General features: G+C 34.8%; 1 protein-coding gene and 1 long non-coding RNA gene across 2 annotated transcripts; both read left to right on the top strand.

Moving 5' to 3' along the window:
* Positions 1-9348: 9348 nt before the first annotated feature.
* On the top strand, positions 9349-10925 carry LOC110910170. The gene is made up of 3 exons (XR_004870529.1): positions 9349-9467; positions 9831-9881; positions 10656-10925. It is a non-coding gene; the product is annotated as an uncharacterized LOC110910170 (long non-coding RNA).
* Positions 10926-16812: 5887 nt separating this feature from the next.
* LOC110910177 (protein FAR1-RELATED SEQUENCE 8) lies at positions 16813-22561 on the top strand. The gene is made up of 2 exons (XM_022154891.2): positions 16813-16934; positions 20222-22561. The coding sequence occupies exon 2, from the start codon at positions 20239-20241 to the stop codon at positions 22423-22425; it is 2187 nt and encodes a 728-aa protein (XP_022010583.1). The 5' UTR covers positions 16813-16934; positions 20222-20238; the 3' UTR covers positions 22426-22561.
* The last annotated feature ends 798 nt before the right edge of the window (positions 22562-23359 follow it).

Below are 23359 nucleotides of genomic sequence, written 5' to 3'. Positions count from 1 at the left end.
ATTCATTTGACAAAATCGATTTTTACCGGCAGTTTCTAAGTCTAAGTTTACATTTTTTATTGCCCAGTAGGCTCTGTGAGCTATTTCTACCGGCAAGTGACAGCTTTTTCCATAGACGAGCTTATATGGGGTTGTGCCTATAGTGGTTTTATAAGCAGTTCAAAAGGCCCATAAAGCATCGTCTAATTTGTCAGCCCATTCCTTTTTATTTAGTCCTACGGTTTTTTCAAGTATTCGTTTTAAACCTCGGTTAGTCACTTCGGCTTGCCCATTTGTTTGAGGGTGATACGCTGTTGAGACCCGGTGATAGACCCCATACCTTGTTAAAATTTTTTCGAGTTGATGATTGCAAAAATGGGTACCTCTATCACTTATCAAAGCTTTTGGTGTTCCGAAACGAGAAAATAATTTTTTCAGAAATTTTACCACTACTCTTCCATCATTTGTTGGAAGAGCTTCGGCCTCCGCCCATTTAGACTAATAATCGACTGCCACAAGTATATATTTGTTTCCTTTTGACGGTGGGAAAGGTCCCATGAAATCGAGTCCCCACACATCAAAGATTTCACAAACGAGAATGCCATTTTGAGGCATTTCGTTTTTGGAAGAAATATTACCTGATCTTTGGCAAGCATCACATGTCTTTACAAGATTTTGTGCATCCTTGTAAATGGTTGGCCAATAATCCTGAATCAAATACCTTTCGTGCGGTACTAGCGGCACCATGATGTCCTCCGTATGGACCTTCATGACAGTGACGGAGAATTCTTCGTGCTTCATTACCATGGACACACCTTCGGATGAGCTGGTCGGCACACATTTTGAAAAGATAAGGGTCTTCCCAAAAGTAATGCTTTACATCAGCAAAGAGTTTCTTTCTTTGGTGATGCGGCCATCCTTTGGTGACTATACCGCTAGCTACATAATTAGCATAGTCGGCATACCATGGTTCTTGTCTACTCTCCATCATCTCCAAGGACTCTGTGGGAAATTTTTCGTTGATTTGCTCGTCCCTGGTTGCTTTCAAAGCTGGGTCTTCTAGGCGTGAAAGATGATCTGCAACAGTGTTTTCTGCTCCTCTTTTGTCCTTGATTTCGATGTCGAACTCTTGGAGGAGTAGAATCCATCTGATCAAACGGGGTTTTGCGTCTTGTTTCTTGAAGAGGTACCTGATAGCTGCATGGTCTGTATATACTACAGTTTTAGAAAGAACAAGGTAAGAACGGAATTTATCAAAAGCAAACACCACGGCTAGTAATTCTTTTTCTGTAGTTGTGTAATTTTCCTGTGCATCGTTAAGCGTTTTACTAGCATAATAAATTGGGTGGAAGTGCTTTTCTTTTCTTTGTCCCAAGACTGCTCCAACAGCAAAGTCACTTGCATCACACATGATTTCGAAAGGGAATTTCCAATCGGGCGCTATCATGATAGGTGCATTGACTAGCATTTCCTTGAGGGTTAGAAATGCTTGATTGCATTTCTTGTCAAAGATGAAAGGTGCATCTTTTTCAAGTAATTTTGTTAGAGGTCTTGAAATTTTTGAAAAGTCCTTGATAAATCTTCTATAAAATCCGGCATGCCCTAAGAAACTTCTTATTGCTCTAACGGAGGATGGTGGAGGTAATCGAGAAATAGTTTCTATTTTTGCTCGATCGACTTCCATTCCTTCGCTTGAGATTTTGTAACCGAGTACTATTCCCTCCGTTACCATGAAATGGCATTTTTCCCAGTTAAGGGCGAGGTTAGTTTCCTCGCATCGGGATAGCATTCGTTCAAGATTATCGAGGCATTGGTCATATGAGTCTCCAAAGATAGAAAAGTCGTCCATGAAGACTTCCATTGTCTTTTCTATCATATCATGGAAAATGGCTACCATACAACGTTGGAATGTTGCAGGTGCATTACATAGACCGAATGGCATGCGTCGATATGCGAAAGTTCCGTAGGGGCATGTGAAAGTTGTTTTCTCTTGGTCTTCTGGTGCTATCGGTATTTGAAAGTAACCTGAAAAACCATCTAAGAAACAATAAAATTTATGGCCGGATAGTCGTTCTAACATTTGATCAATGAAGAGCAAAGGGAAGTGGTCTTTCCTTGTTGCTTCATTTAATCGTCTATAGTCTATACAAACTCTCCATCCTGTGACGATCCTTGTTGGTATTAGTTCATTTTTCTCATTAGTTATTACCGTCATACCTCCTTTCTTTGGAACTACTTGGACGGGACTCACCCACGGACTATCGGAGATAGGGTAGATTAGTCCGGCATCAAGTAGCTTGATGACTTCGTTTTTAACCACTTCTTGTACATTGGGATTTACTCTTCGTTGTGGTTGAATTACTGTTTTGTAGTCATCATTCATTAAAATTTTGTGCGTGCACATGGAAGGTCTTATTCCTTTAATATCTACAAGCTTCCAAGCGATCGCGTTTTTGTGTTTTTTAAGAAGATTAACTAATTTCTCTTTTTCTATGTTACTTAATTTAGAAGAAATAATTATAGGTAAACTACCATCTTTGTCTAGAAAAGCATATTCCAAACCTTTAGGAAGTTCTTTGAGCTCAATGGGTGGGTCTTTAGAAGACACCTTATTTTGTGGCTCATCTAGATCAAGAACCTTAAAGGTTTGTTCTATGGCGATTTCTTCTTCAACAAAGTGGTCATCTTCTTTAGTTGTATCGGGTGGTTCAGCTTCATCTTCAATTAGGGGGTCATTATTGCCAAAAGGATATTTCATTGAATGCTCAAGATCTATGCTCCTTTTGAATGCCCCTAACTGAAGAGGTAGATTGTTGAATTTCCGGTTTTTCAAAGCTTTATGAGTTTGTACAAAAGGTTTTCCCAAGACTAAAGGAGCGTCATCGAGGATGACAAAGTCAGTTGGGATTACCATTTGATTTGTTTGAACCAAAACATCTTCAACTACACCGATTGATTTTATCACTTTTCGATCAGATAGAAAAATGGGTATTTGAAGTGGAGTAAAATCACTAATGCTTAATTTTTCAAAAATGTAGTTAGGCATTATGTTAACACAAAGATCTTTATCAATGGTAATATTACTAATAAAGGAATTTTGAAAGAAACATGAAACCGGTGTAATGTTAATTTCAAAAGGATCTTCTTTTGTTAGCGAGGTTTGATCATTAGTTAACTTAACACTCACTATTTCTTTGATTTTAGCACTAGTGTTTAACTCTTTTAAAAACTTGGCATGAGGGGTTACTAAACAATGATTTTCGAAAGTAGTTTAACATTATCGAACTCACCTTTTTCGTTGTTTAACTCATGTGTCGGTTTTTCACTTTCTTGTTCTTCCATTTTTACATTTTCAACTATCTCTACGTTATTATTACAATTTAATTCTTCTCTTGCGCGGGATTCCTCTTCCCTTGCGCGAGATTCTGTTATGCAACGTTCGATAGTTTTAATGTGTTCTAATATCCTATTGGTCACTTCGGTGAGAGAAAAAGAATTGGGATCCTCAATGCTTGAATCCGGTTGTTCGATCCTTGGCTCCTCATAGTACTCATATGAAGTAGATGGTTCACACCATTGTTCTTCATTGTAAGCATATGATGGATAAGGGTCGAAACTTTGTTCTTCATAGTACTCATATGATGTGGGTTGTTCACGCCATGGTTCCTCATTATAAGTATATGAAGGTGGTGGTTCATATCTTGAGTCCTCAAAGTATGAATATGAAGGCTCATACCTTGGTTCCTTAAAATATGAGTATGAGGGAGGAGGTTCATACCTTTGGTCTTCATAGGATGTGTATGAAGTTGATGGCTCGTACCTGGGCTCCTCATAATGGTTGTATGAATTGGATGGTTGATATGAGTTATTATATTGAACCGAGCGTGTGTTATGACAATTAGTGCAATAATTACCCCTATAATCATCCTCATCAAAGGTGTAGTTGTAACCTCTTGAGTATTGATCCATAAGAACCACTCAACAGACCACAACTGAGTCTCGGGACCAGAAAACAAAAATAAAGACGGAAACAGAAGCTGGACACGGCCCCGTGTTCAGTGAACACGGCCCCGTGGTCAGGGTCTGTATCTGGGCGTTTTAATTAAAGTTACTGGTCACGTTGAGCACGAGGGCGTGTTCAGTGAGCACGGCCCCGTGTTCAGACTTTGTATCTGGGTATCTAACTAAAAATATGTAGCACGGGGGCGTGTTCAGTGAGCACAGCCCCGTGTTCAGTCTACTGTAAATGCAAACTAAACTAAAATGCAGAAAAATGTGCTCGCATTTTGAAAAGGTTTTGAAAAACTGATTAGGCCGTCGATTTTAAACTTTCTTAAAATCCTTGTGTCCCCGGCAGCGGCGCCAAAAACTTGATGTGCGTGTAGTGTAATATATTTTTAATGTATAATTAAGCCATTTTTACACCTTTAGCCAAGTTTTAAATTTATAAAACACGATATTCACTAACACTAAACACACATATGGGCAAGTGCACCCATCGTGGACGTAGTATAGTGTTGGTAAGATACCGAGGTCGTCCAAGGACACAAGAGCTTTTAGTACCGGTTTATCCTCAACGTCTAATCAAATCAAAAAGTTAGAAAAGGTTTTTAAACTAAGAAAATAAAAACTAACTAAATGCTGAAAAATAAAATAAAATAAAAACAGATAGACAAGATGAATCACTTGGATCCGACTCGTGTATTAGTATAACCTTTGATTTTTTCGCACTTTTGCACTTGTTTAAGAGATTATCTTAGTTATTGTAGTAGGCCCCTCTTTTGAAGGCGACGTTACCCTCAACCCAGTAGTTTGAGTCAGCAAGGATACAATCCTAAAGGGTTGGATTATTGGAAGATAATGAATTAAGTTATTAATGCAAATTGTGGTAGGCCCCACTTTTGGCGGTGACGTTACCCTCGGCTAAGTAGTCTGAGTCAGCAGGGATACAGTCCTAAATAGCCGGGTTATAGTATTAATAGTAGTTAACTTATGAGGGGGTCAAAGAGTTTGGATCCCCGCCATCCAATACCTATGGGCATTGAAGGAGATCCTACTAAATTTGACCCAGGTTCCTTGCAGGACCTCTAAACGCTGAACAAGGGCAAGACCCTTACCAAACCGTTCCCTTAACCCCCGACCAGGTAGCCAACATACCTTCATATAGACCGTGGAGATATGAATGGTGAAAATCTTTTATTTTATATAGACAGTAAAATAATGCCAAGACACCACGGACAAACGATAAGGAAAGATCACCTTCAACATAAGTAACTAGTTATTAAAGTCATTAATACAAAACCAAATAAAAAGTGCAAAAGATTAAAAATAAAAAGTATTATACTAAACACTTGTCTTCACCAAGTGATGTAAGAGACTTAGGCAAACATGGCCTTGATTGTCAAGAACTCTTACGATCAATCTTAGATCCCGAGACGACTTACACACTCTACGATGGACAATGGATGATGGTGGTGGATGATGGTGTTATGGTGGTGGTGGATGAAGTGTGAGAGAGGTGGTCTGCCAAGGGATGGGTTGAAATGAAACCAAGCACTCCTATTTATAGGCTGAACAGAAGGCTGGGCACGGCCCCGTGTCCGCTGGACACGCCCCCGTGCCCGTCTGACACTCTTTCTCTTCATTAATTGTAATTCGCAATTACAATTAATGCGCCTGCTGTACTTTCACCACGCCCCCGTGCTCATTGGACACGGCCTCGTGGTGGGCAATGGAAGCTTCTATAGGTTTGTCTTTTCTGCTGCTTCTTGGGCACGGCCCCGTGCTGGCTGAGCACGGGGCGTGTTCAGTCTTCTGACTTCTCTTCTTTGCTTGGGATGATGCCGTTGAGGGGTCGGGCAATCCACTTTTGTTCCTTTTCTTGTATTTATGTTAGAATTAGCTGTCTTTTTGCTTCTTTTGTGAATTTGAGCTCATTTCATCCTGAAAATACAAAAGGAAGACAAAAACACTCTTTTTCCAACATTAGTACTCAAAAAGGGTTAGTTTTATGCCTCATTTGATGTAATTTATATGTTGCATTTTACACACATCACTCGCATTCGATGATGTGGTAAATTCCCTCAACTTTTTCATATTCTCCAAAAAATCCAATGATTTCAAGAGAGTTGCAATAATTTGGTGATGAATCTGTGCAGCTTGATTCCTTGAAACCAAAGGAAAGCTTGGTGATCAGACAAAGATATGGGCTGGATGGTAAAGGGAATAGAACAGTGGGAGAGATTGCAGGTAACTTGAATATATCAAGGGAAATGGTTAGGAGGCATGAAGTGAAGGCTCTGATGAAGCTCAAACACCCAGCACGAGTTGAGTATCTACGTCACTATCTCTTGTGAATCATCTTCATTCGCTTTCTTTTCTATGTGGATATACTTGTATGATAGTTATGAGCTAAAAATTGTAGTTCCAAGTCACACATGTACTTATATGTAACTATACAGTAAAGGAAATTCTGATTATAGTAAACTTTGTGTGATCATATCGATACATGAAGTAGCCTTTAAAACAAAATGCACCCTACATTAAAACATGTTCAAGCATCTAAGTTGTGAATATGTTTGATGGTATTTTGTTGTGCTATAAAACTGATTTTCAATGTTAGTCAAATGATAATTGAAGTAATTATATAAAGCATTTTGAACATGCATCGTCAGAGTGTAGCCCCTCGATGTTTTTTTTTTTTTTTTTTTGATTTTTGTTTTGAATTTTTTTGATTTATTTATATTTTTAGCCTATGATGCCCAAACCCATCTTGACCTAAAATCATCCTAACCCATTTTTTAATAAACCTATCCTAACCCATACCCATACCCATTCTAACCCATACCCATCCTAACCTATTACCCAAACCTGTTCAACCCACCCATTTTGCCACCCCTACTTTTGACCTAGGTTTATCTTTAGATAGGTAAAAAATGTTCTTTTTGTTTGCAGAGTATGCATACACTAGTTTCTTTTTTCTTTTTACTTCGGTTTGTTTTTATATGTACCAACTATTTGGTTATAAAGTATCCATGCATATTATGTTACTCTTATGGATTTGTATGAATATTCATACATGCTAAAGTATTTATCTATTGACATGGGTTTGTTTTAATATTGAATCAAGATTGTATCTTTTTAGTTACAAAATATTCATGCAACTTTATGGCCCGGCTTTTGATTTGATCATAATATTAATTATGTTTAATCCGCTAATTCGCAATTATCCGATTTGTGAAGGTGAGAAACTTTCAGGTGTGTTCTTGTAACAAGAATCTTTGATTTCAAATTAACACGAATCTTTGTTTCCATTCAGACAATTGCTTCTTTGAAGAAATGTGCATATATTTTGAAGTACGATCGAAGAGGATAGCCTAAACTTTGTCCTTTCAGGTACAAAAACTTTGATCTGATTTTCGGTCAAGCATCAATGTGGTCATCGGACTTAAGTGCGAAGAAAACGAACAAAAAAACATTCTTTCTTCATGTTTTTTGATAAACTTGGTAGCTTATAACTGTTGTTTGTTACTACATTGCACCAAAAATGTTAGTTTAACTGTAGCAATGGTTCAAAAAGACTACAAGTGCACCACATGGTGGTTATGTTGAGAAATTTTCATATATTGTCATAAAAGATTTTTATTTTTTTGGTCGTATCAGTATGTTGTTATTTGACCCGTTGGTGTTGGAACTTGTACCAAATTGAAACGAATGGTGAATTATAAATTAAAGAAATTAGTTTAGATGTTGAATTAAAGTGAAGGCACCAGTACATATCTCATGAAATTGATACATAAAGTGGGAAGTGATTGAATGTACTGTGTGGAATTGACCTAGACATGTTAGAAATGATGAGATGGGTCTAACTTTACAGATGGCGTTGCTTACACCATGTCTTCAAAAGTGTGGGTTTTTTTTTGCATTACTTTTATTGATACACGTATGATTAATGTAATTTAAATTTTCCAACCCGGGTTGCCACCCGGGTGATATAGTGTAAAATTGTATACACTTTGTTTCACAACTGTCCTTGGAAAAATGTGCATATATTTTGAAGTACGATCGAAGAGGATAGCCTAAACTTTGTCCTTTCAGGTACAAAAACTTTGATCTGATTTTCGGTCAAGCATCAATGTGGTCATCGGACTTAAGTGCGAAGAAAACGAACAAAAACACATTCTTTCTTCATGTTTTTTGATAAACTTGGTAGCTTATAACTGTTGTTTGTTACTACATTGCACCAAAAATGTTAGTTTAACTGTAGCAATGGTTCAAAAAGACTACAAGTGCACCACATGGTGGTTATGTTGAGAAATTTTCATATATTGTCATAAAAGATTTTTATTTTTTTGGTCGTATCAGTATGTTGGTATTTGACCCGTTTGTGTTGGAACTTGTACCAAATTGAAACGAATGGTGAATTATAAATTAAAGAATTTAGTTTAGATGTTGAATTAAAGTGAAGGCACCAGTACATATCTCATGAAATTGATACATAAAGTGGGAAGTGATTGAATGTACTGTGTGGAATTGACCTGGACATGTTAGAAATGATGAGATGGATCTAACTTTACAGATGGCGTTGCTTACACCATGTCTTCAAAAGTGTGGGTTTTTTTTGCATTACTTTTATTGATACACGTATGATTAATGTAATTTAAATTTTCCAACCCAGGTGTATGATTAATGTAATTTAAATTTTCCAACCCAGGTTGCCACCCGGATGATATAGTGTAAAATTGTATACACTTTGTTTCACAACTGTCTTTGGAAGTCAATAATTTGTTTCACAATTTGGTAGAATATACCATAATAAGTTGAATGGAAAATCTATTCATTTAACATTTGAAATTAAATGGTTTTTAGTTATTTAAACATCTGGATTCAAGTTATTTTATTCGCATGAATTTTTGGCCCAATGTAGTTTTGATCAATAACAAGATACAAGAATTTGCATGTTATGCTCATTTTCTTTGATCTCAGCATTTATTAGTTTTCATACTTTAAAGCATACTCACACATGCATTGACACCCAAACATGTACTAACCCGAAACCCATTTAGAGTTGTGGATGATTCACATGTGATTTCATACCCATTAACCTATACTTGATGTTCTTATTTGTCATAGAAAGGAACGTTTACAGAGAAACCTATGTTTGAGGGACTATAGCCATTTTAAGCAGCTTTTGTCCATTTGTGAAGGTGAGACATTTTACGGATAATGATATCTTTGTTAGTGTACTAATTTAATTTTTTTGGTATTTTTTCTATTGAGTAATATTATAATTTTCTAAGAACTCATAACTACTGATTTGATACTAAATATTATAATTTTTTTGTTGCACAAAAGTTCTTTGTTGCGTTGGCAGATTGTAGATGGATAGAAGCAGATGGTGCTAGTCAATATGGGACTGTTGGAGGGTGTTTAGGATTGTTTGTTTATCTAGCTTTTCTGCAAATGTAGATGATGCCAATAGTTACTGGGTATGTTCATGTTTTCATTTTTATTTTATATGTTTGTTTGACTTAATTATAATAATTTTAACTCGGTTTTTTGATTCTTTACTTCAAAAATGGTGTCTTGCAAGTCAGATTGTTAACCTAAGCCCTAGACATCCTATAAACTTGGTATGCTTTATAAGTAGATTTTGGGCAATTTTCGACCCGTTTGACCTGTTCTCTTTTTAACTAGAATATTTGTTTGACCCATTTGAGATCAAAACATTTTTAATGATCCTGACCGGTTAAGGAACATCACGGCCAACAATGCAGCGATTCGTGTTCAAAGGCTACAAATTTACTATTATGTCAAAGGCTGAAAATTTAACTAATTAAGGTTTTATGTAGGTGAGTTTGCTTTCGAGAGGCGTGTAATTCTAATATCGCAGATTAATGAAGGTGAATCTTTGTGCTTTGATTCTTATTTATTACTATATAATGTTTTAAAGCTTACAGAAAACATCCAAAATTTGTTTATGTTGTTAAGTATCGAAATTGTGAGAAGGGGGGAAAACACGGAGACAAGATCAACAAATAAGGCTTCGTAACGTTTGTGGGTCCACCAGTCCAATCCGAACCCATGTTAACATTTGAACTTTTTGGTTTATTACAGTTGAGCGCGGACCAATGGAAGTCACCAGTCCAACCTAAACCCTTAGAAGAGGATGCATCCTTGTGATTCTCCTTTGTTTCATCTTAATCTCTTTTTTTGCTGCTGTTGAATGTCAATATATGAACTTTGAATCTGTGAATTATTTGTATAATTGGTAGGATGGTAATGGTGCTTAGATATGGGGTCTTTTCACTACATTTGAGAGCACAATAGTGTCATATTTATTTTACAGTACATGTTTATAATAAATGTGGGTTAAGCAATTTTTTGTATAGGAATTTGATTTTGTTTGCTTTTTAATTTATACGAGGGATCCTTTAGGTAAATAGGCTTCGTTGTTAATAGGTTAAATTGCTACCTTGATTCTTTTACATACTAACTAATCCTTTTGTATTTTAATAATTTACTAGGTTAGTAACCCGTGTATTACACGGGTTGATCTATAAAAAATGATAAAATTCATAAAATTGTAACATAAATGTTTAATACTCGGTACGATTTTATGTGGAATTTTGACGGTACGGTTGTTCTAATATATCTGCGTGACGTGTGATGTACAGTTCCGCTTCTCTTGGAAACCCTCTACGACGAAGAAATGAAGAGTGTAGAACGCCAAAGTTTGACTTTGGAGCGTATTAGGGCGACCTTTGTCAAATTTCGCTGCAAACTCCCAGCAATGGGGATATATGAAATATATAGCATAGGTACCATATTGTGATTTTACCCCAATTACTTTTGACTCATTGTAAGTTTGTTTGACGTGTTCCCCTTTTAGATGACTTTCAGTTTGACCTAGACAACAGATTGTTAATGCATCTTTGAGTTCTTCATATATATGGTGAGAATGCAAGGTTTTAAAGTTAACAAAAAACATGAGGTTGAGTATTGGAGCTCAATCATCTAACATCGAGTCTGTTCAGGGGAATCCCACTAAATAAAGTATACATTAAACTAATACTTCATCCGTTTTTTTTGTTTTTATTTTTGAAGACTACCTGTTTTTTAAAGAAAATTTTACTATTCTCAATCCTACACAGTACATATTTAAAAAAAATTACATTCACTGTTTACTCATTTTAATGGGCAACCCGTGAGTATTCACAGGTGATAACCTATATTATTATATACGATTAACATTGAATCATTGTATATATGTCCTCATAAATTAAAAAAAAACCCTTTTAATAAAGTTAATAAAATATTAATATCCGTAAAATATAGCAACCCGTGGGTATAACGCGCGTGAGGTATAAAAATAGTTTTTATAAGAATCAAAATGTAATAGTATTGGATTTGTGGGTTGGCACCACCCACACCCCTTAACCACTCATAATTTATTTGATTCCCCCTATGTACTTAACTGCTTGGAAACTTATCCAGAGGAAAATTAAGGTTTATAGATCCCTATACTAATATAATAAAATCATAACTCATAGTGGACAACTTGAAGGTAAGTTAAAATAATATCCTATAGGGAATTGTGCTTAATACTTTATGTTAACTATTGTCAAAGAATTAGGGTATACGGTGTCGAGTTGGTAAAGGTGGTCGGCACCGATCGATGACCACCGCCACATTTGTTTACCGTTCAACATTACTGATTTTGGGGGAGAAATCGGTGAAGGTTCACCTACTCGGTGAAGGGAGGGAAGGAGAGAGAGAGAGGGGTGTGTGGTGGGGTGCATGCCTTCTCAATCAATCACACATGTTTCCTTTTTTTAAATAGTTTACCTAAACCCCATTAGGTAAACCACCGCCAACGTTTTTTAACATTAGGTAAACAATTGACACAGCGCTATGTGATTAGGTAATTTGAGAGTTTACCTATTCAAAGTGTCTAACCACTCCCTACACCCTTAGATAAGTATAATTTTATAATAAAAAGATATTAAATTTCACCCTTTACAGTTGTGTTATCCATTGTTTACACATTTGTTTTCACTTCAACCGTAACATCTATACATATAATAAAGTAAACCAATAGGGGACACGTGTCATTCATTGGAACTATCTATTTTGTTGTTTTCCCGCCTCTTTTCCCTCCTTAATTATCTCCTACTTAATTATAAATACATATTTTTATATAATTAAATATATCCATTATATCTCCTCCTTAATTATCTCCTACTTAATTATAAATACTTATTTTTATAATTAAAAATAATCATTATATGGATATTAATAAATGATAAGACTAAAATTCAAAGATATATAAAAATAAATCTATTCACTTCACATAAAATTATCTTTAAATTATGTAAAGAGTTAATTACATAGTTACTCCCTGTGATTTGCACAAAGTAACATAATTAGGTACTAATAGTTTAAAATCACATTATAGGGTATTAACTTTTCATTTTGTAACGTTTGGAGGTATTCACGTTATTTGTAGGTTTAAAATCACATTCTATTAGTACATAAGTATGTTATTTTATGCAAACCACAGGGACTAACTATGTTAATACCTAAGTATGTTACTTTGTGCAAACCACAGGGACTAACTATGTATTTAACTCTTATATAAATAAAATATTAATACATATGATTTTCAGTATTCTCCATCGACATTTTTTAACGAGTTAATTATATAGTTAGTCCCTGTGGTTTGCACAAAGTAACAGACTTAGGTACTAATAGTTTAAAATCATCTTCTAGGGTATTAACTTTTCATTTTGTAACATTTGGACTAACTATGTAATTTTTTTAACCCTCTCAACCTCACTTATTTACATGACATATATTATTCCTACATACTTTTGTATGTTCTTTTAGCTAAGAAACATCTGAATAATCTATCTATATAATTAATACAAATGGATCGTTTTGTCAATCAATATATTGATTAATATAACGGGTTATTTATTAATAATAATTTCAATGATTATTGCTCTATAATTTTTTTTTTTTGCTTGTCTCTTATATATTTAATATTTTTTTTTCTTAAATCTGTCTTCTATTTTTTTACTTATTAATAACTATTTAATATTACATTGATTCAACCACGTATAACACACAAGTTTCTAACCTATTAATAAAAAAATAAATAAAGTAAAATGTTATAACTTATGTAATACACAAGCATCTAATTTAACTTAATAATAAATAAAAAACAAAGTAAAATGTTACATCAAAGTTCATTTTTTTTATAAAAACATATATTGATAATTGTGTGTGTTAGTTGATTACATTATTCGTATTTAAGTCATGTAATACACATGGTTATTCAATCTTGCAATGTACGGGTTTTTAAAGATGTAACTTTTTTATTACTTAGTATATAAAATTATATTTATTCAGCCCGTGTAATACACGGGGTTCTAACCTAGTTGGTTTATGAATGGAATTTTGATTTCATTTTTACGAATTCATTTTTTAATTAATAAATTCTCTAACCAACCGCCCATCTATTAATTAATAGTTCGAAATATATGTTTTGTAAAAGTCACTGAAATATAATATTGGTTCTAAATTAAAGACTACAACTAACGTTATGTTTGCAATCGACTTATTCATATTTAAATAATTTAAAATATAAAAATCACATCTTTAAATTATTGCTAAGATATAGACGGTTCAACATTTTGAAAAAGTGGAATATTTGCAATAACTTTGAACAAATATTTCAATCGATTAATTAATTCTATTAAATAGTAATCACCATTTCAATCGATGGATATGGGCTAAATTGAATTTATGTTTCAAGCTCATTTTCATTTTACTTATATAAATTAGGTTATTATATACTAACATTTATGAAAACGCATGTATAGTGCCAAGCAGCTTGCTCAGCTGCTGCAACTTTTTTTTTATTTTTTTTTCCTATTTTTTTTAGATTTTTTTTTCTTTGTGATTTTTTACCTTTTGTTTTTTCCCCTATTGGCCAAACCAATTTACGATTTTATCTCTGCTTTAAAATTACGATTTTGCCATCATTTCAAAATTACGTTTTTACCCCCAGTTCAAAATAAAATTATGTTTTTGCTCCCATCAAAAAATTACCATTTTTCCCTCGGTTCAAAATTACGATTTTGACCCGTTTAAATTTACAGTTTTGTCATTAGTTTTCTTTTCCCCCATCCAGCCAAATTACGATTTTGCCCTCAACTTAAATTTACATTTTTGCCATCGTTTTCCTTTGCTTTCCCACTTAAATTACGATTTTACCCAGTATAAAATTACAGTCATGCCATCGTTTTAGTTTTTTTTACAAAACTATTGAAGTGTTTTGTTTTAATTGTTTGACTCAGTGTAATTTTTATTCGTTCCATTGTTTTGCCTAGAACACGCTCATTTATCCTGAAAAATTACAATTTTGCCCCCTATTTAAAATTATTATTTTCCTATTGTTTTTGTTTTTTAAGCAAAAGTATGATAGTGTTTTAGTTTAATTGGTTGACTCAATGTAATTTTTTTGAGATCGTGTTATGAGTAGTACATACAAGTAACCGAAACGCATACATACATGTTATGTGAGAGAAATATTCGGCTTAGTGCCCCGCAACGCGGGCGGTGCAAAATCTAGTTAATATATATGTTATACTCAGTAATACATTATATGTTTCATTCGTTCATACAATGGTTTATATTCCTTTTGAAATGCTACTCTTTGAGATTTTAACCAAGCTAAATGCTATATCAATTCATCACTTCAAATCAAATGTGTATCCAGAGAATATCGAGTCAGGCTATCATCCTTTCATCTTGGTCTGAATCATTCTACATACGTAGAAAATTATCTGGTAATATGTTGAAAATTATATGGTAATTATTACCATTGATAAATTGCATTGTTTGCATATATTATTATATACGATTAACATTGAATCATTGTATAAATATCCTCACAAATTGTATAAAAAGAACCCTTGTAATAAAATTAATAAAATATTAATATCCTTAAAATAGAGCGACCCGTGGGTACCACGGGTTATAACCTAGTACTGGTTATATACACAAAAAATAAAAGGAGAGATTAAATTTATAAAAAATGAAAAAAAGCTAAAGTTATTAAAAAGAGTTAATTACGTTTTTCATTCCTGTGGTTTGTCAAAAATCACTATTTCGGTCCATTAGTTTAAAAATTGCCAAAACAGTCCCTGTGGTTTCAGTTTCGTAACTATTACAGTCCACCCTTACTAACGTCATCCATATATTCTGTTAGTTTATTTGAAATGACCATAATGCACCTATTATTAATATTAAAATTAAAATAAATAGAGTTCGTTACGTTTTTTTGTCCCCGTGGTTTGCTAAAATAACCACTCCATTAGTTCTAAAAACTGCCCAAACAGTACCAATACTTTCACAAATTCCATCTTCAACTCACCAACAATGGCGGTTAACAACTTCATCTCCACCTCTCAAGTTTTTCAGGTAGGCCTCAAGTTTTCCTCTGATGTCGATTGTGATGGGGAAAATTAGGTGGTCGGATCTGAAGAATCGGGAAGGGTGAAAAATAAAGTGAAGGATACTAGTACTGTTTTGGTTATTTTTAGAACTAATGGGCTATAATGGTTATTTTTAACAAACCACAGGGACGGAAAACGTAACTAACTCTTTATTTATTTTAAATTCAATTTTAATAACAAAGGCACTATGGTCATTTTAAATAAACTAACAGAATAACTGGATGGCGTTAGTGTGGGTGGATTGTAATAGTTACGAAAGTGAAACAACAGGGACTGTTTTGACAATTTTTAAACTAATGGACCGAGATAGTGATTTTTGACAAACTACATTGACTAAGCCCTGCTTGCGGTATGCTCATATAATGTATATATGTGTGGACGCTCGGTGGCAAAAGTGAAGGTGCACTAATTTTAACGTTATTTTACCAATTTTGTGAAAATAACGTTAAAAAAGAGGGATGATTAATCATGTATCATGTGATGGCGTTGATATCCGAAAGACAAGGGAGTACATGCACTAATAAACGTTTGTCTCAATTGTTGAGTGGTATGTACCTTATGTCCAAGGCTTGATGCAAAAGTACTGTCGAACCAGAGTCTCATTAAAAGCAACCTTTCTATTCGTCAATAGTAATTAGGGATGTCCAAAAAGCTCGCTCGATATGGCTCGGTTTGAAAGTGAGCCGAGCGGTTAGAAAGTGACCCAACTCGGCTCGGCTCGTAATGAGCCGAGTTGGCTCGGTTTGGCTCGCTTGGTAGCTCAGCTCGGCTTAGTTCGGATTATTTTCTTCATAATATATTTATTATATACATTATAATATATTACAAAAAAAACTTGTTATTATTTATATATATTTAGGCTTGTAATTTGATATCCATGACATATTTGAATCTTAATTACCTTGCAAATGAACTAATATTGTATTTCATTGAAATTGTAAAACTTGTTTTTCATTGTTAAACATGATTTTAACTTGTAATGTATTAGGATAAACTTATTTTGGATATGTTTTTTTGAAGTATTGAATAATATTTTAGGCTACTGAATTTTGAGAGTTATATATTATATTTTTCTTTATAAAATCGAGCCAAACCAAGCCGAGCCGAGCTAGCTCGGTTTAAAACCAAGCCGAGCCCGAGCTTAAATTTTCAGTTTGGTTTTAAATCCGAGCCAAACCAAGCCAGCTCGATTTATAATCGAGCCGAGCCCGAGCTTACCCTGACTCGGCTCGGCTCATCAACAACCCTAATAGTAATTTCAACCAAACAATTACCCCCCCTCCACCCCAAATATAATGGTTGACAGACAATTGATTGTTATTAGGGTAAATAAAAGTAACAAAACCACTCTCCCAAATTCCGCCGGTGCTGACCGTTGCTCCTCCGACCACCGGAGACCTCTGTTCGAAAACCCTAGATCTCCGTATTCGAGTATGATTCTTCAATTCACATCTTCTATTGCTTACATCGCTCTGTTAACTGTTAATTACTCGATTCATCTTTGTGTTTTAATTCATCATCACTTGTATACACAATCGCCTGTGGTAATTTCACATTCTCACTCGTTTACGATAATCTGCAGCAGCGAAACCTATTGTAACTTGATCGTAATGTTTTCATGACTAATTTGTTGATAATGCCTAATTTATGTTTGTTGATTTGATCGGCATGAATGTGTGAAACTGTTTCATAGCAGACTATTAATCGAATTCACCGAAAATAGGAATTGAACTGCAGGTGTGTTTTGGTACTCTGCATATTCAATGGATAGAGTTTGTAGAGTTGATTCCTCTTTGTGCTTCGAGTTCATCGTTGCTTATATACAATCAACTGCTTTAGTTTCGCATTCTCACTCGTTTACGATAATCTGTAGCAGCTAAACCGATTGCAACTTAATTCGTAATTTTTTTATGATTAATTTGTTGATAATGCCTAATTTATGTTTGTTGATTTGATCGGCATGAATGTGTGAAACTGTTTCATAGCAGACTATTAATCGAATTCACCAAAAATAGGCATTGAACTGCAGGTGTGTTTTGGTACTCTGCGCATATTCAATGGATAGAGTTTGTAGAGTTGATTCCTCTTTGTGCTTTGAGTTCATCATTGCTTATATACAATCAACTGATGTAGTTTCGCATTCTCACTCGTTTACGATAATTTGTAGCAGCTAAATCTATTGTAACTTGATCGTAATGTTTTTATGAATAATTTGTTGATAATGCCTAATTTATGTTTGTTTATTTGATCGGCATGAATGTGTGAAACTGTTTCATAGCAGACTATTAATCGAATTCACCAAAAATAGGAATTGAATTGCAGTTGTGTTTTGGTACTCTGCATATTCAATGGATAGAGTTTGTAGAGTTGATTCCTCTTTGTGCTTCGAGTTCATCGTTGCTTATATACAATCAACTGATGTAGTTTCGCATTCTCACTCGTTTACGATAATCTGTAGCAGCTAAACCGATTGCAACTTAATTCGTAATGTTTTTATGATTAATTTGTTGATAATGCCTAATTTATGTTTGTTGATTTGATCGGCATGAATGTGTGAAACTGTTTCATAGCAGACTATTAATCGAATTCACCGAATATAGGAATTGAACTGCAGGTGTGTTTTGGTACTCTGCATATTCAATGGATAGAGTTTGTAGAGTTGATTCCTCTTTGTGCTTCGAGTTCGTCGTTGCTTATATACAATCAACTGCTTTAGTTTCGCATTCTCACTCGTTTACGATAATCTGTAGCAGCTAAACCGATTGCAACTTAATTCGTAATTTTTTTATGATTAATTTGTTGATAATGCCTAATTTATGTTTGTTGATTTGATCGGCATGAATGTGTGAAACTGTTTCATAGCAGACTATTAATCGAATTCACCGAAAATAGGAATTGAACTGCAGTTGTGTTTTGGTACTCTGCATATTCAATGGATAGAGTTTGTAGAGTTGATTCCTCTTTGTGCTTCGAGTTCGTCATTGCTTATATACAATCAACTGATGTAGTTTCGCATTCTCACTCGTTTACGATAATCTGTAGCAGCTAAACCTATTGTAACTTAATTCGTAATGTTTTTATGATTAATTTGTTGATAATGCCTAATTTAGGTTTGTTGATTTGATCGGCATGAAATTCTAAAACTATAATTAATCGAATATGCCGAAAATAGAAATCGAACCATAGGTGTGTTTTTGTAATCTGCATATTCAATGGATGGGGTTTGTAGAGCAGAAAATTATGGAGGTGTAATTCAGGAATATAATGTTGAAACTTGCAATATATAGGCATTCAGGTTATGTGTTTTCATGCACTGGTTTGTGTGTTTGGTCAATCGTTACAAGAATGGGAAGTCGAACACGCGAATGAGTTAGGATATGCTTTTTGAAAGATGTATTACGTTGATTTCTGCTCGTAATATGAAGGTGTTTTATTAGTAAGAGTAGGTTCCAAGTTAAGAATTTGAAATAGATACCTGATACACCTTACCATTTGTATAGTGGTGACTAATTTGTTGCTAATGCCTAATTTATGTTTGTTGATTTGACCGGCATGAAGTTCTAAAACTAGTTCCTAGCAGACTATAGATCGAACACGTGTAATAGAAATCGAACCGGTTTGTTTCGGTAGTCTGCATATATAACCGATGGAGTTTGGGAGGTATAATTGAGGGATATGCTGTTAAAGTTCTCAATCTATACTCTATAGGCTGTAGGCATTTAGGTTAGGTTTTTTCAAGCATTGTTACATGAATGGGAAGTCGGACATGTGAATGGGTCGATCTTTACGGATATGCTTTTTGAAAGATGTACGATGTCGGTATCTGCTAAAGTGTTCATAACATGAAAGGTGTTTTATTAATAAGAGTAGGTTTTAAGTTAAGAATTTGAAATAGTTACCTGATACATATTACCTATTGTGTAGTGAGATGAATGATGCTCCCTAAATTAGCGTTTAGCCTTTTGATCCGTTTTTAATTGAATGTTGTTTCTAGTTAGAGTGATCATTTCATATGACGCAAAACACTTCTTGTGCCTTTACCCCGGCTATAAAATCTTTGGTGAATTGGATGATTAAAAGATGGTTTTAAAGGTCTAAATTTAATTCGTTTACCGAGAAAGGAAGACGCATAACAACCCATTAGAGATCGCAATAGGATGGTTAACAACTAATTGTCGACTTTAGCAATAATATATCGACTTCCTTTCCTTGTTGGAGAGATCTTTTTAATACTTTTGAGCAATTGTATTAATGGTATAATGAAACTTCATATAGAAATAAGAGTTAAAAGCCATTTTAGTCCCTGTGGTTTGGGTCATTTTGCCAGTTTAGTCCAAAGGTTTCATTTTTAACCTGTGGGTCCAAAAAGGTTTCACCGTTGCCATTTTAGTCCACTGGGTTAACTTCATCCATTTTTTCTATTAACGAGAAGGCCAATTCGGTCATTTTATATGGCCGAATTGCTCTTCTAGTTAACAAAATTTCATATAAAATGACCAAATTGGCCTTCTCATTAACAGAAAAAATGGATGAAGTTAACCCAGTGGACTAAAATGGCAACGGTGAAATCTTTTTGGACCCACAGGTTAAAAATGAAACCTTTGGACTAAACTGGCAAAATGACCTAAACCACAGGGACTAAAATGGCATTTAACTCTAGAAATAAAATAAAATTGTTATGTCTTTTAAAACAAAATAATCAGTTTTTGTTTGTTTAGGTTAATTCTCATTCAAGATGGAAGACAATTCGGATAAAAGCGAAGAACTTCTCGAGGATGACGGTGGCGATCACGAGATCAACAATGAGCAAGTATTCGGACTGGAAACCGCGTCACTATTCGGGATCGAAGGTGACGACGACATGGAAAACGACAGTGAGCTAGTCCTCGATATTGAAACCGATGATCATGAAAACGACAGCGAGCAAATTCTCGAGTTTGAAAACAATGATCTTGACGATAAAGACCAAATGCTGGAGTTCGGATCCAAAGGTCACGATTCAACAACTATCCAATTGCTCGAGATCGAAACTAATAATCAAGAAAAACACAATCTTCCACCGGTTGTCGGAATGGAATTCGATTCTTATGAAGACGCTTATAAATTCTATAATTTATACGCTATAGCAGTTGGATTCGCCATTAGAGTAAAATCTTCGTGGACTAAACGAAACAGTAAAGAAAAACGTGGTGCGGTTCTTTGTTGCAATTGTGAGGGTTTCAAGACGTTAAAAGAAGCAAGTAGTAGAAGAAAAGAAACCAGAACCGGTTGTTTGGCAATGATTAGGTTAAAGTTAACGGATTCAAATCGATGGCGGGTGGATGAAGTTAAACTTGATCACAATCACTCCTTCGATCCTGAACGCGCCCAAACCGCTAAATCACACAAAAAAACGGAATCCAGATTAAAGCGGAAATCGGAGACTAACGCTGATGTGGAGGTGCGAACAATAAAGCTGTACCGAACACCGGTTGTAGATAATGTATATTACGGAAGCTCAAGTGAAAGGGACTTGGATAACGATCTTGCGAAAAATAAACGTTTAAATCTAAACAAAGAGGACGTACAGGTGATCAATAATTACTTTTGTCGGGCTCAGTTAATAAGCCCAAATTTCTTTTACATAATGGATTTTACGGATGATGGTTTTGTAAGAAACGTCTTTTGGATCGATTCACGGGCCCGGGCTTCATATGGGCATTTTGGAGATGTGGTGGCGCTCGATACAACGTGTGTGAAGAACGGTTATAAAGTCCCGTTAGTGGTGTTTGTTGGGGTCAATCACCATGGTCAAACTATTTCGCTCGGTTATGGTTTAGTAGCTGACGAAAGTCAAGAAACGTATAACTGGTTGTTGAGAGCATGGTTGACGTGTATGGCGGGCCGACCTCCGCAAACGTTAATAACCGATCAGTGTACAGCGTTGCAAAGTGTGATTTCCGAGATCTTCCCGCGGGCCCACCATCGTTTTTGTTTGCCTCTTGTTATCGAAAGCATCTTTCAAAACTCGGGAATTTTGGATTCTGAAGTGTTTCGGACGGTCTTTAATAACGTAATTTACGAGACAATAAAAGTCGACGAGTTTGAATTAGCTTGGGATGAGATGATCCAACGGTTCGAGATCCGAGACAACGATTATCTACATAGATTGTATGAAGATCGAGAACGGTGGGTCCCGGTATACTTAAAAGACACGTTTTTCGCGGGAATGTTTTCGTTTCAACCCGATGAGTCCATGGTTCCTTTCTTTCACGGGTACGTCCACCAACAAACTTCGTTAAAAGAATTTTTCGAGATGCATGATTTAGTATTTCAAAACAAGATTCAAAAAGAAGCGTTTGATGATATCGAGTCAAAAGAGTCAAACCCGAAGCCGAGAACAATGTGCACGTTTGAATCACAACTTTCCAAACTATACACCAAAGAAATATTCTCACTTTTCCAATACGAAGTCGAGATGATGTCACATTGTTTTCACATATCACAAACAAACACTACCGGATCAATCGTTACATACACGATAAGCGAACAAGAAACCAAAGGAAACATCATAAGAAGTCTAGAAGTAATGTATGATAAAATAGGAACCGAGGTCCGATGCATATGCAGTTGTTATAACTTTAGAGGCTATTTATGTAGACACGCGTTATGTGTTCTTAATCATAACGGCATAGATGAAATCCCGAGTCAATACATTTTGTCTAGATGGAGAAAAGATTTCAAACGGATGTATGTACCGGATCTCGGCTCAAACAATGTTGATGTTACAAACCCGGTTCAACGGTTTGAGCATTTGCATAAACGGGCGTTACAAGTTGTCGAGGAAGGTATGACCTCGTTAGAACATTATACAGTCGCGTGGCAAGCGTTTAAAGAGTCCTTGAACAAGGTTCGTTTGGTAGCGGATAAAAATGTTGAATAATTGATTTTAGTAAAGATGCAATTGTATATATTTAGTTACAGTTTATACTTTTTATAGTCTTTTTGTGTGTTGTTGGTACTTAATGTGATTATATGTATATGTCAGGAATTAAGTTAACTCATTTAGAGCATTCTCATCCAAACTATCAAAATCTGTGTGGGGAGTTTTTAAAATATAAGAAGTATAAAAAGTGGTTGTGAGTGGAGGAGAGAGAAAATGTTACTGTTCATCTGTATATTTGGGGGGACACTGTTCACCCCCTATACTTTTTTAATATATATTAAAAGTGGTTGTGAGTGGAGGAGAGAGAAAATGTAATATATATTGAAAAGGAGAGAGAAAAAATATTTGTTTTTAGTAGAAATATATTGATATATGAGTTGTTTTTTAGTGGAATGTATGTATATTTTTAGTGGATTGGATGTGAATGCTCTTATGTTACTAGCCTTGCTTTGTGTTGGGTTGGGTTGGGTTGTGTACACGAGCCTAAGCTTAGTTGGTGATCAGTTTTCAAGATTGGGTTCGGCTTGTTTACTATTTTTTAATTATTTATATTTATATAAATAATATTATTATAGTTTTTATATACAACATAATATGTATAATTTAGTTATTTTTATTACAATTTAATATATAGGAATAATATTATTTTAATATATTTTATTATATTAAAATAAAGGATACGTAAATAATGGGTTCGTTTAGGCTTACAATGATAGTCAAGCTTGATATGTGAAACTTGGGCTTGAGCCATATATTAAATGAGGTCTAATATAAGCTCGAGTCCGGGCTTGAGCTTATTTAAGCTTGACTCGGTTTGAGTTTCTAGCGAGCCAACTATAGATTCACAAGCACTAGCCAACAAGAATTGGGCCAACTGACCTAACCCTACTCTCTTAGGGGCTGTTTGGTAGCCTCTTAATGACCATTCAGA

Source organism: Helianthus annuus, chromosome 2 (assembly GCF_002127325.2).
Source record: "Helianthus annuus cultivar XRQ/B chromosome 2, HanXRQr2.0-SUNRISE, whole genome shotgun sequence".
NCBI lineage: Eukaryota > Viridiplantae > Streptophyta > Magnoliopsida > Asterales > Asteraceae > Helianthus > Helianthus annuus.
Note: the sequence above shows the minus strand (reverse complement) of the source record. Positions and strands in the feature narration are given on the sequence as shown.

What these genes read in the sequence shown, in the direction of transcription:
- LOC110910177 (XM_022154891.2), top strand. Translation starts at nt 20,239, where the DNA reads ATGGAAGACAATTCGGATAAAAGCGAAGAACTTCTCGAGGATGACGGT.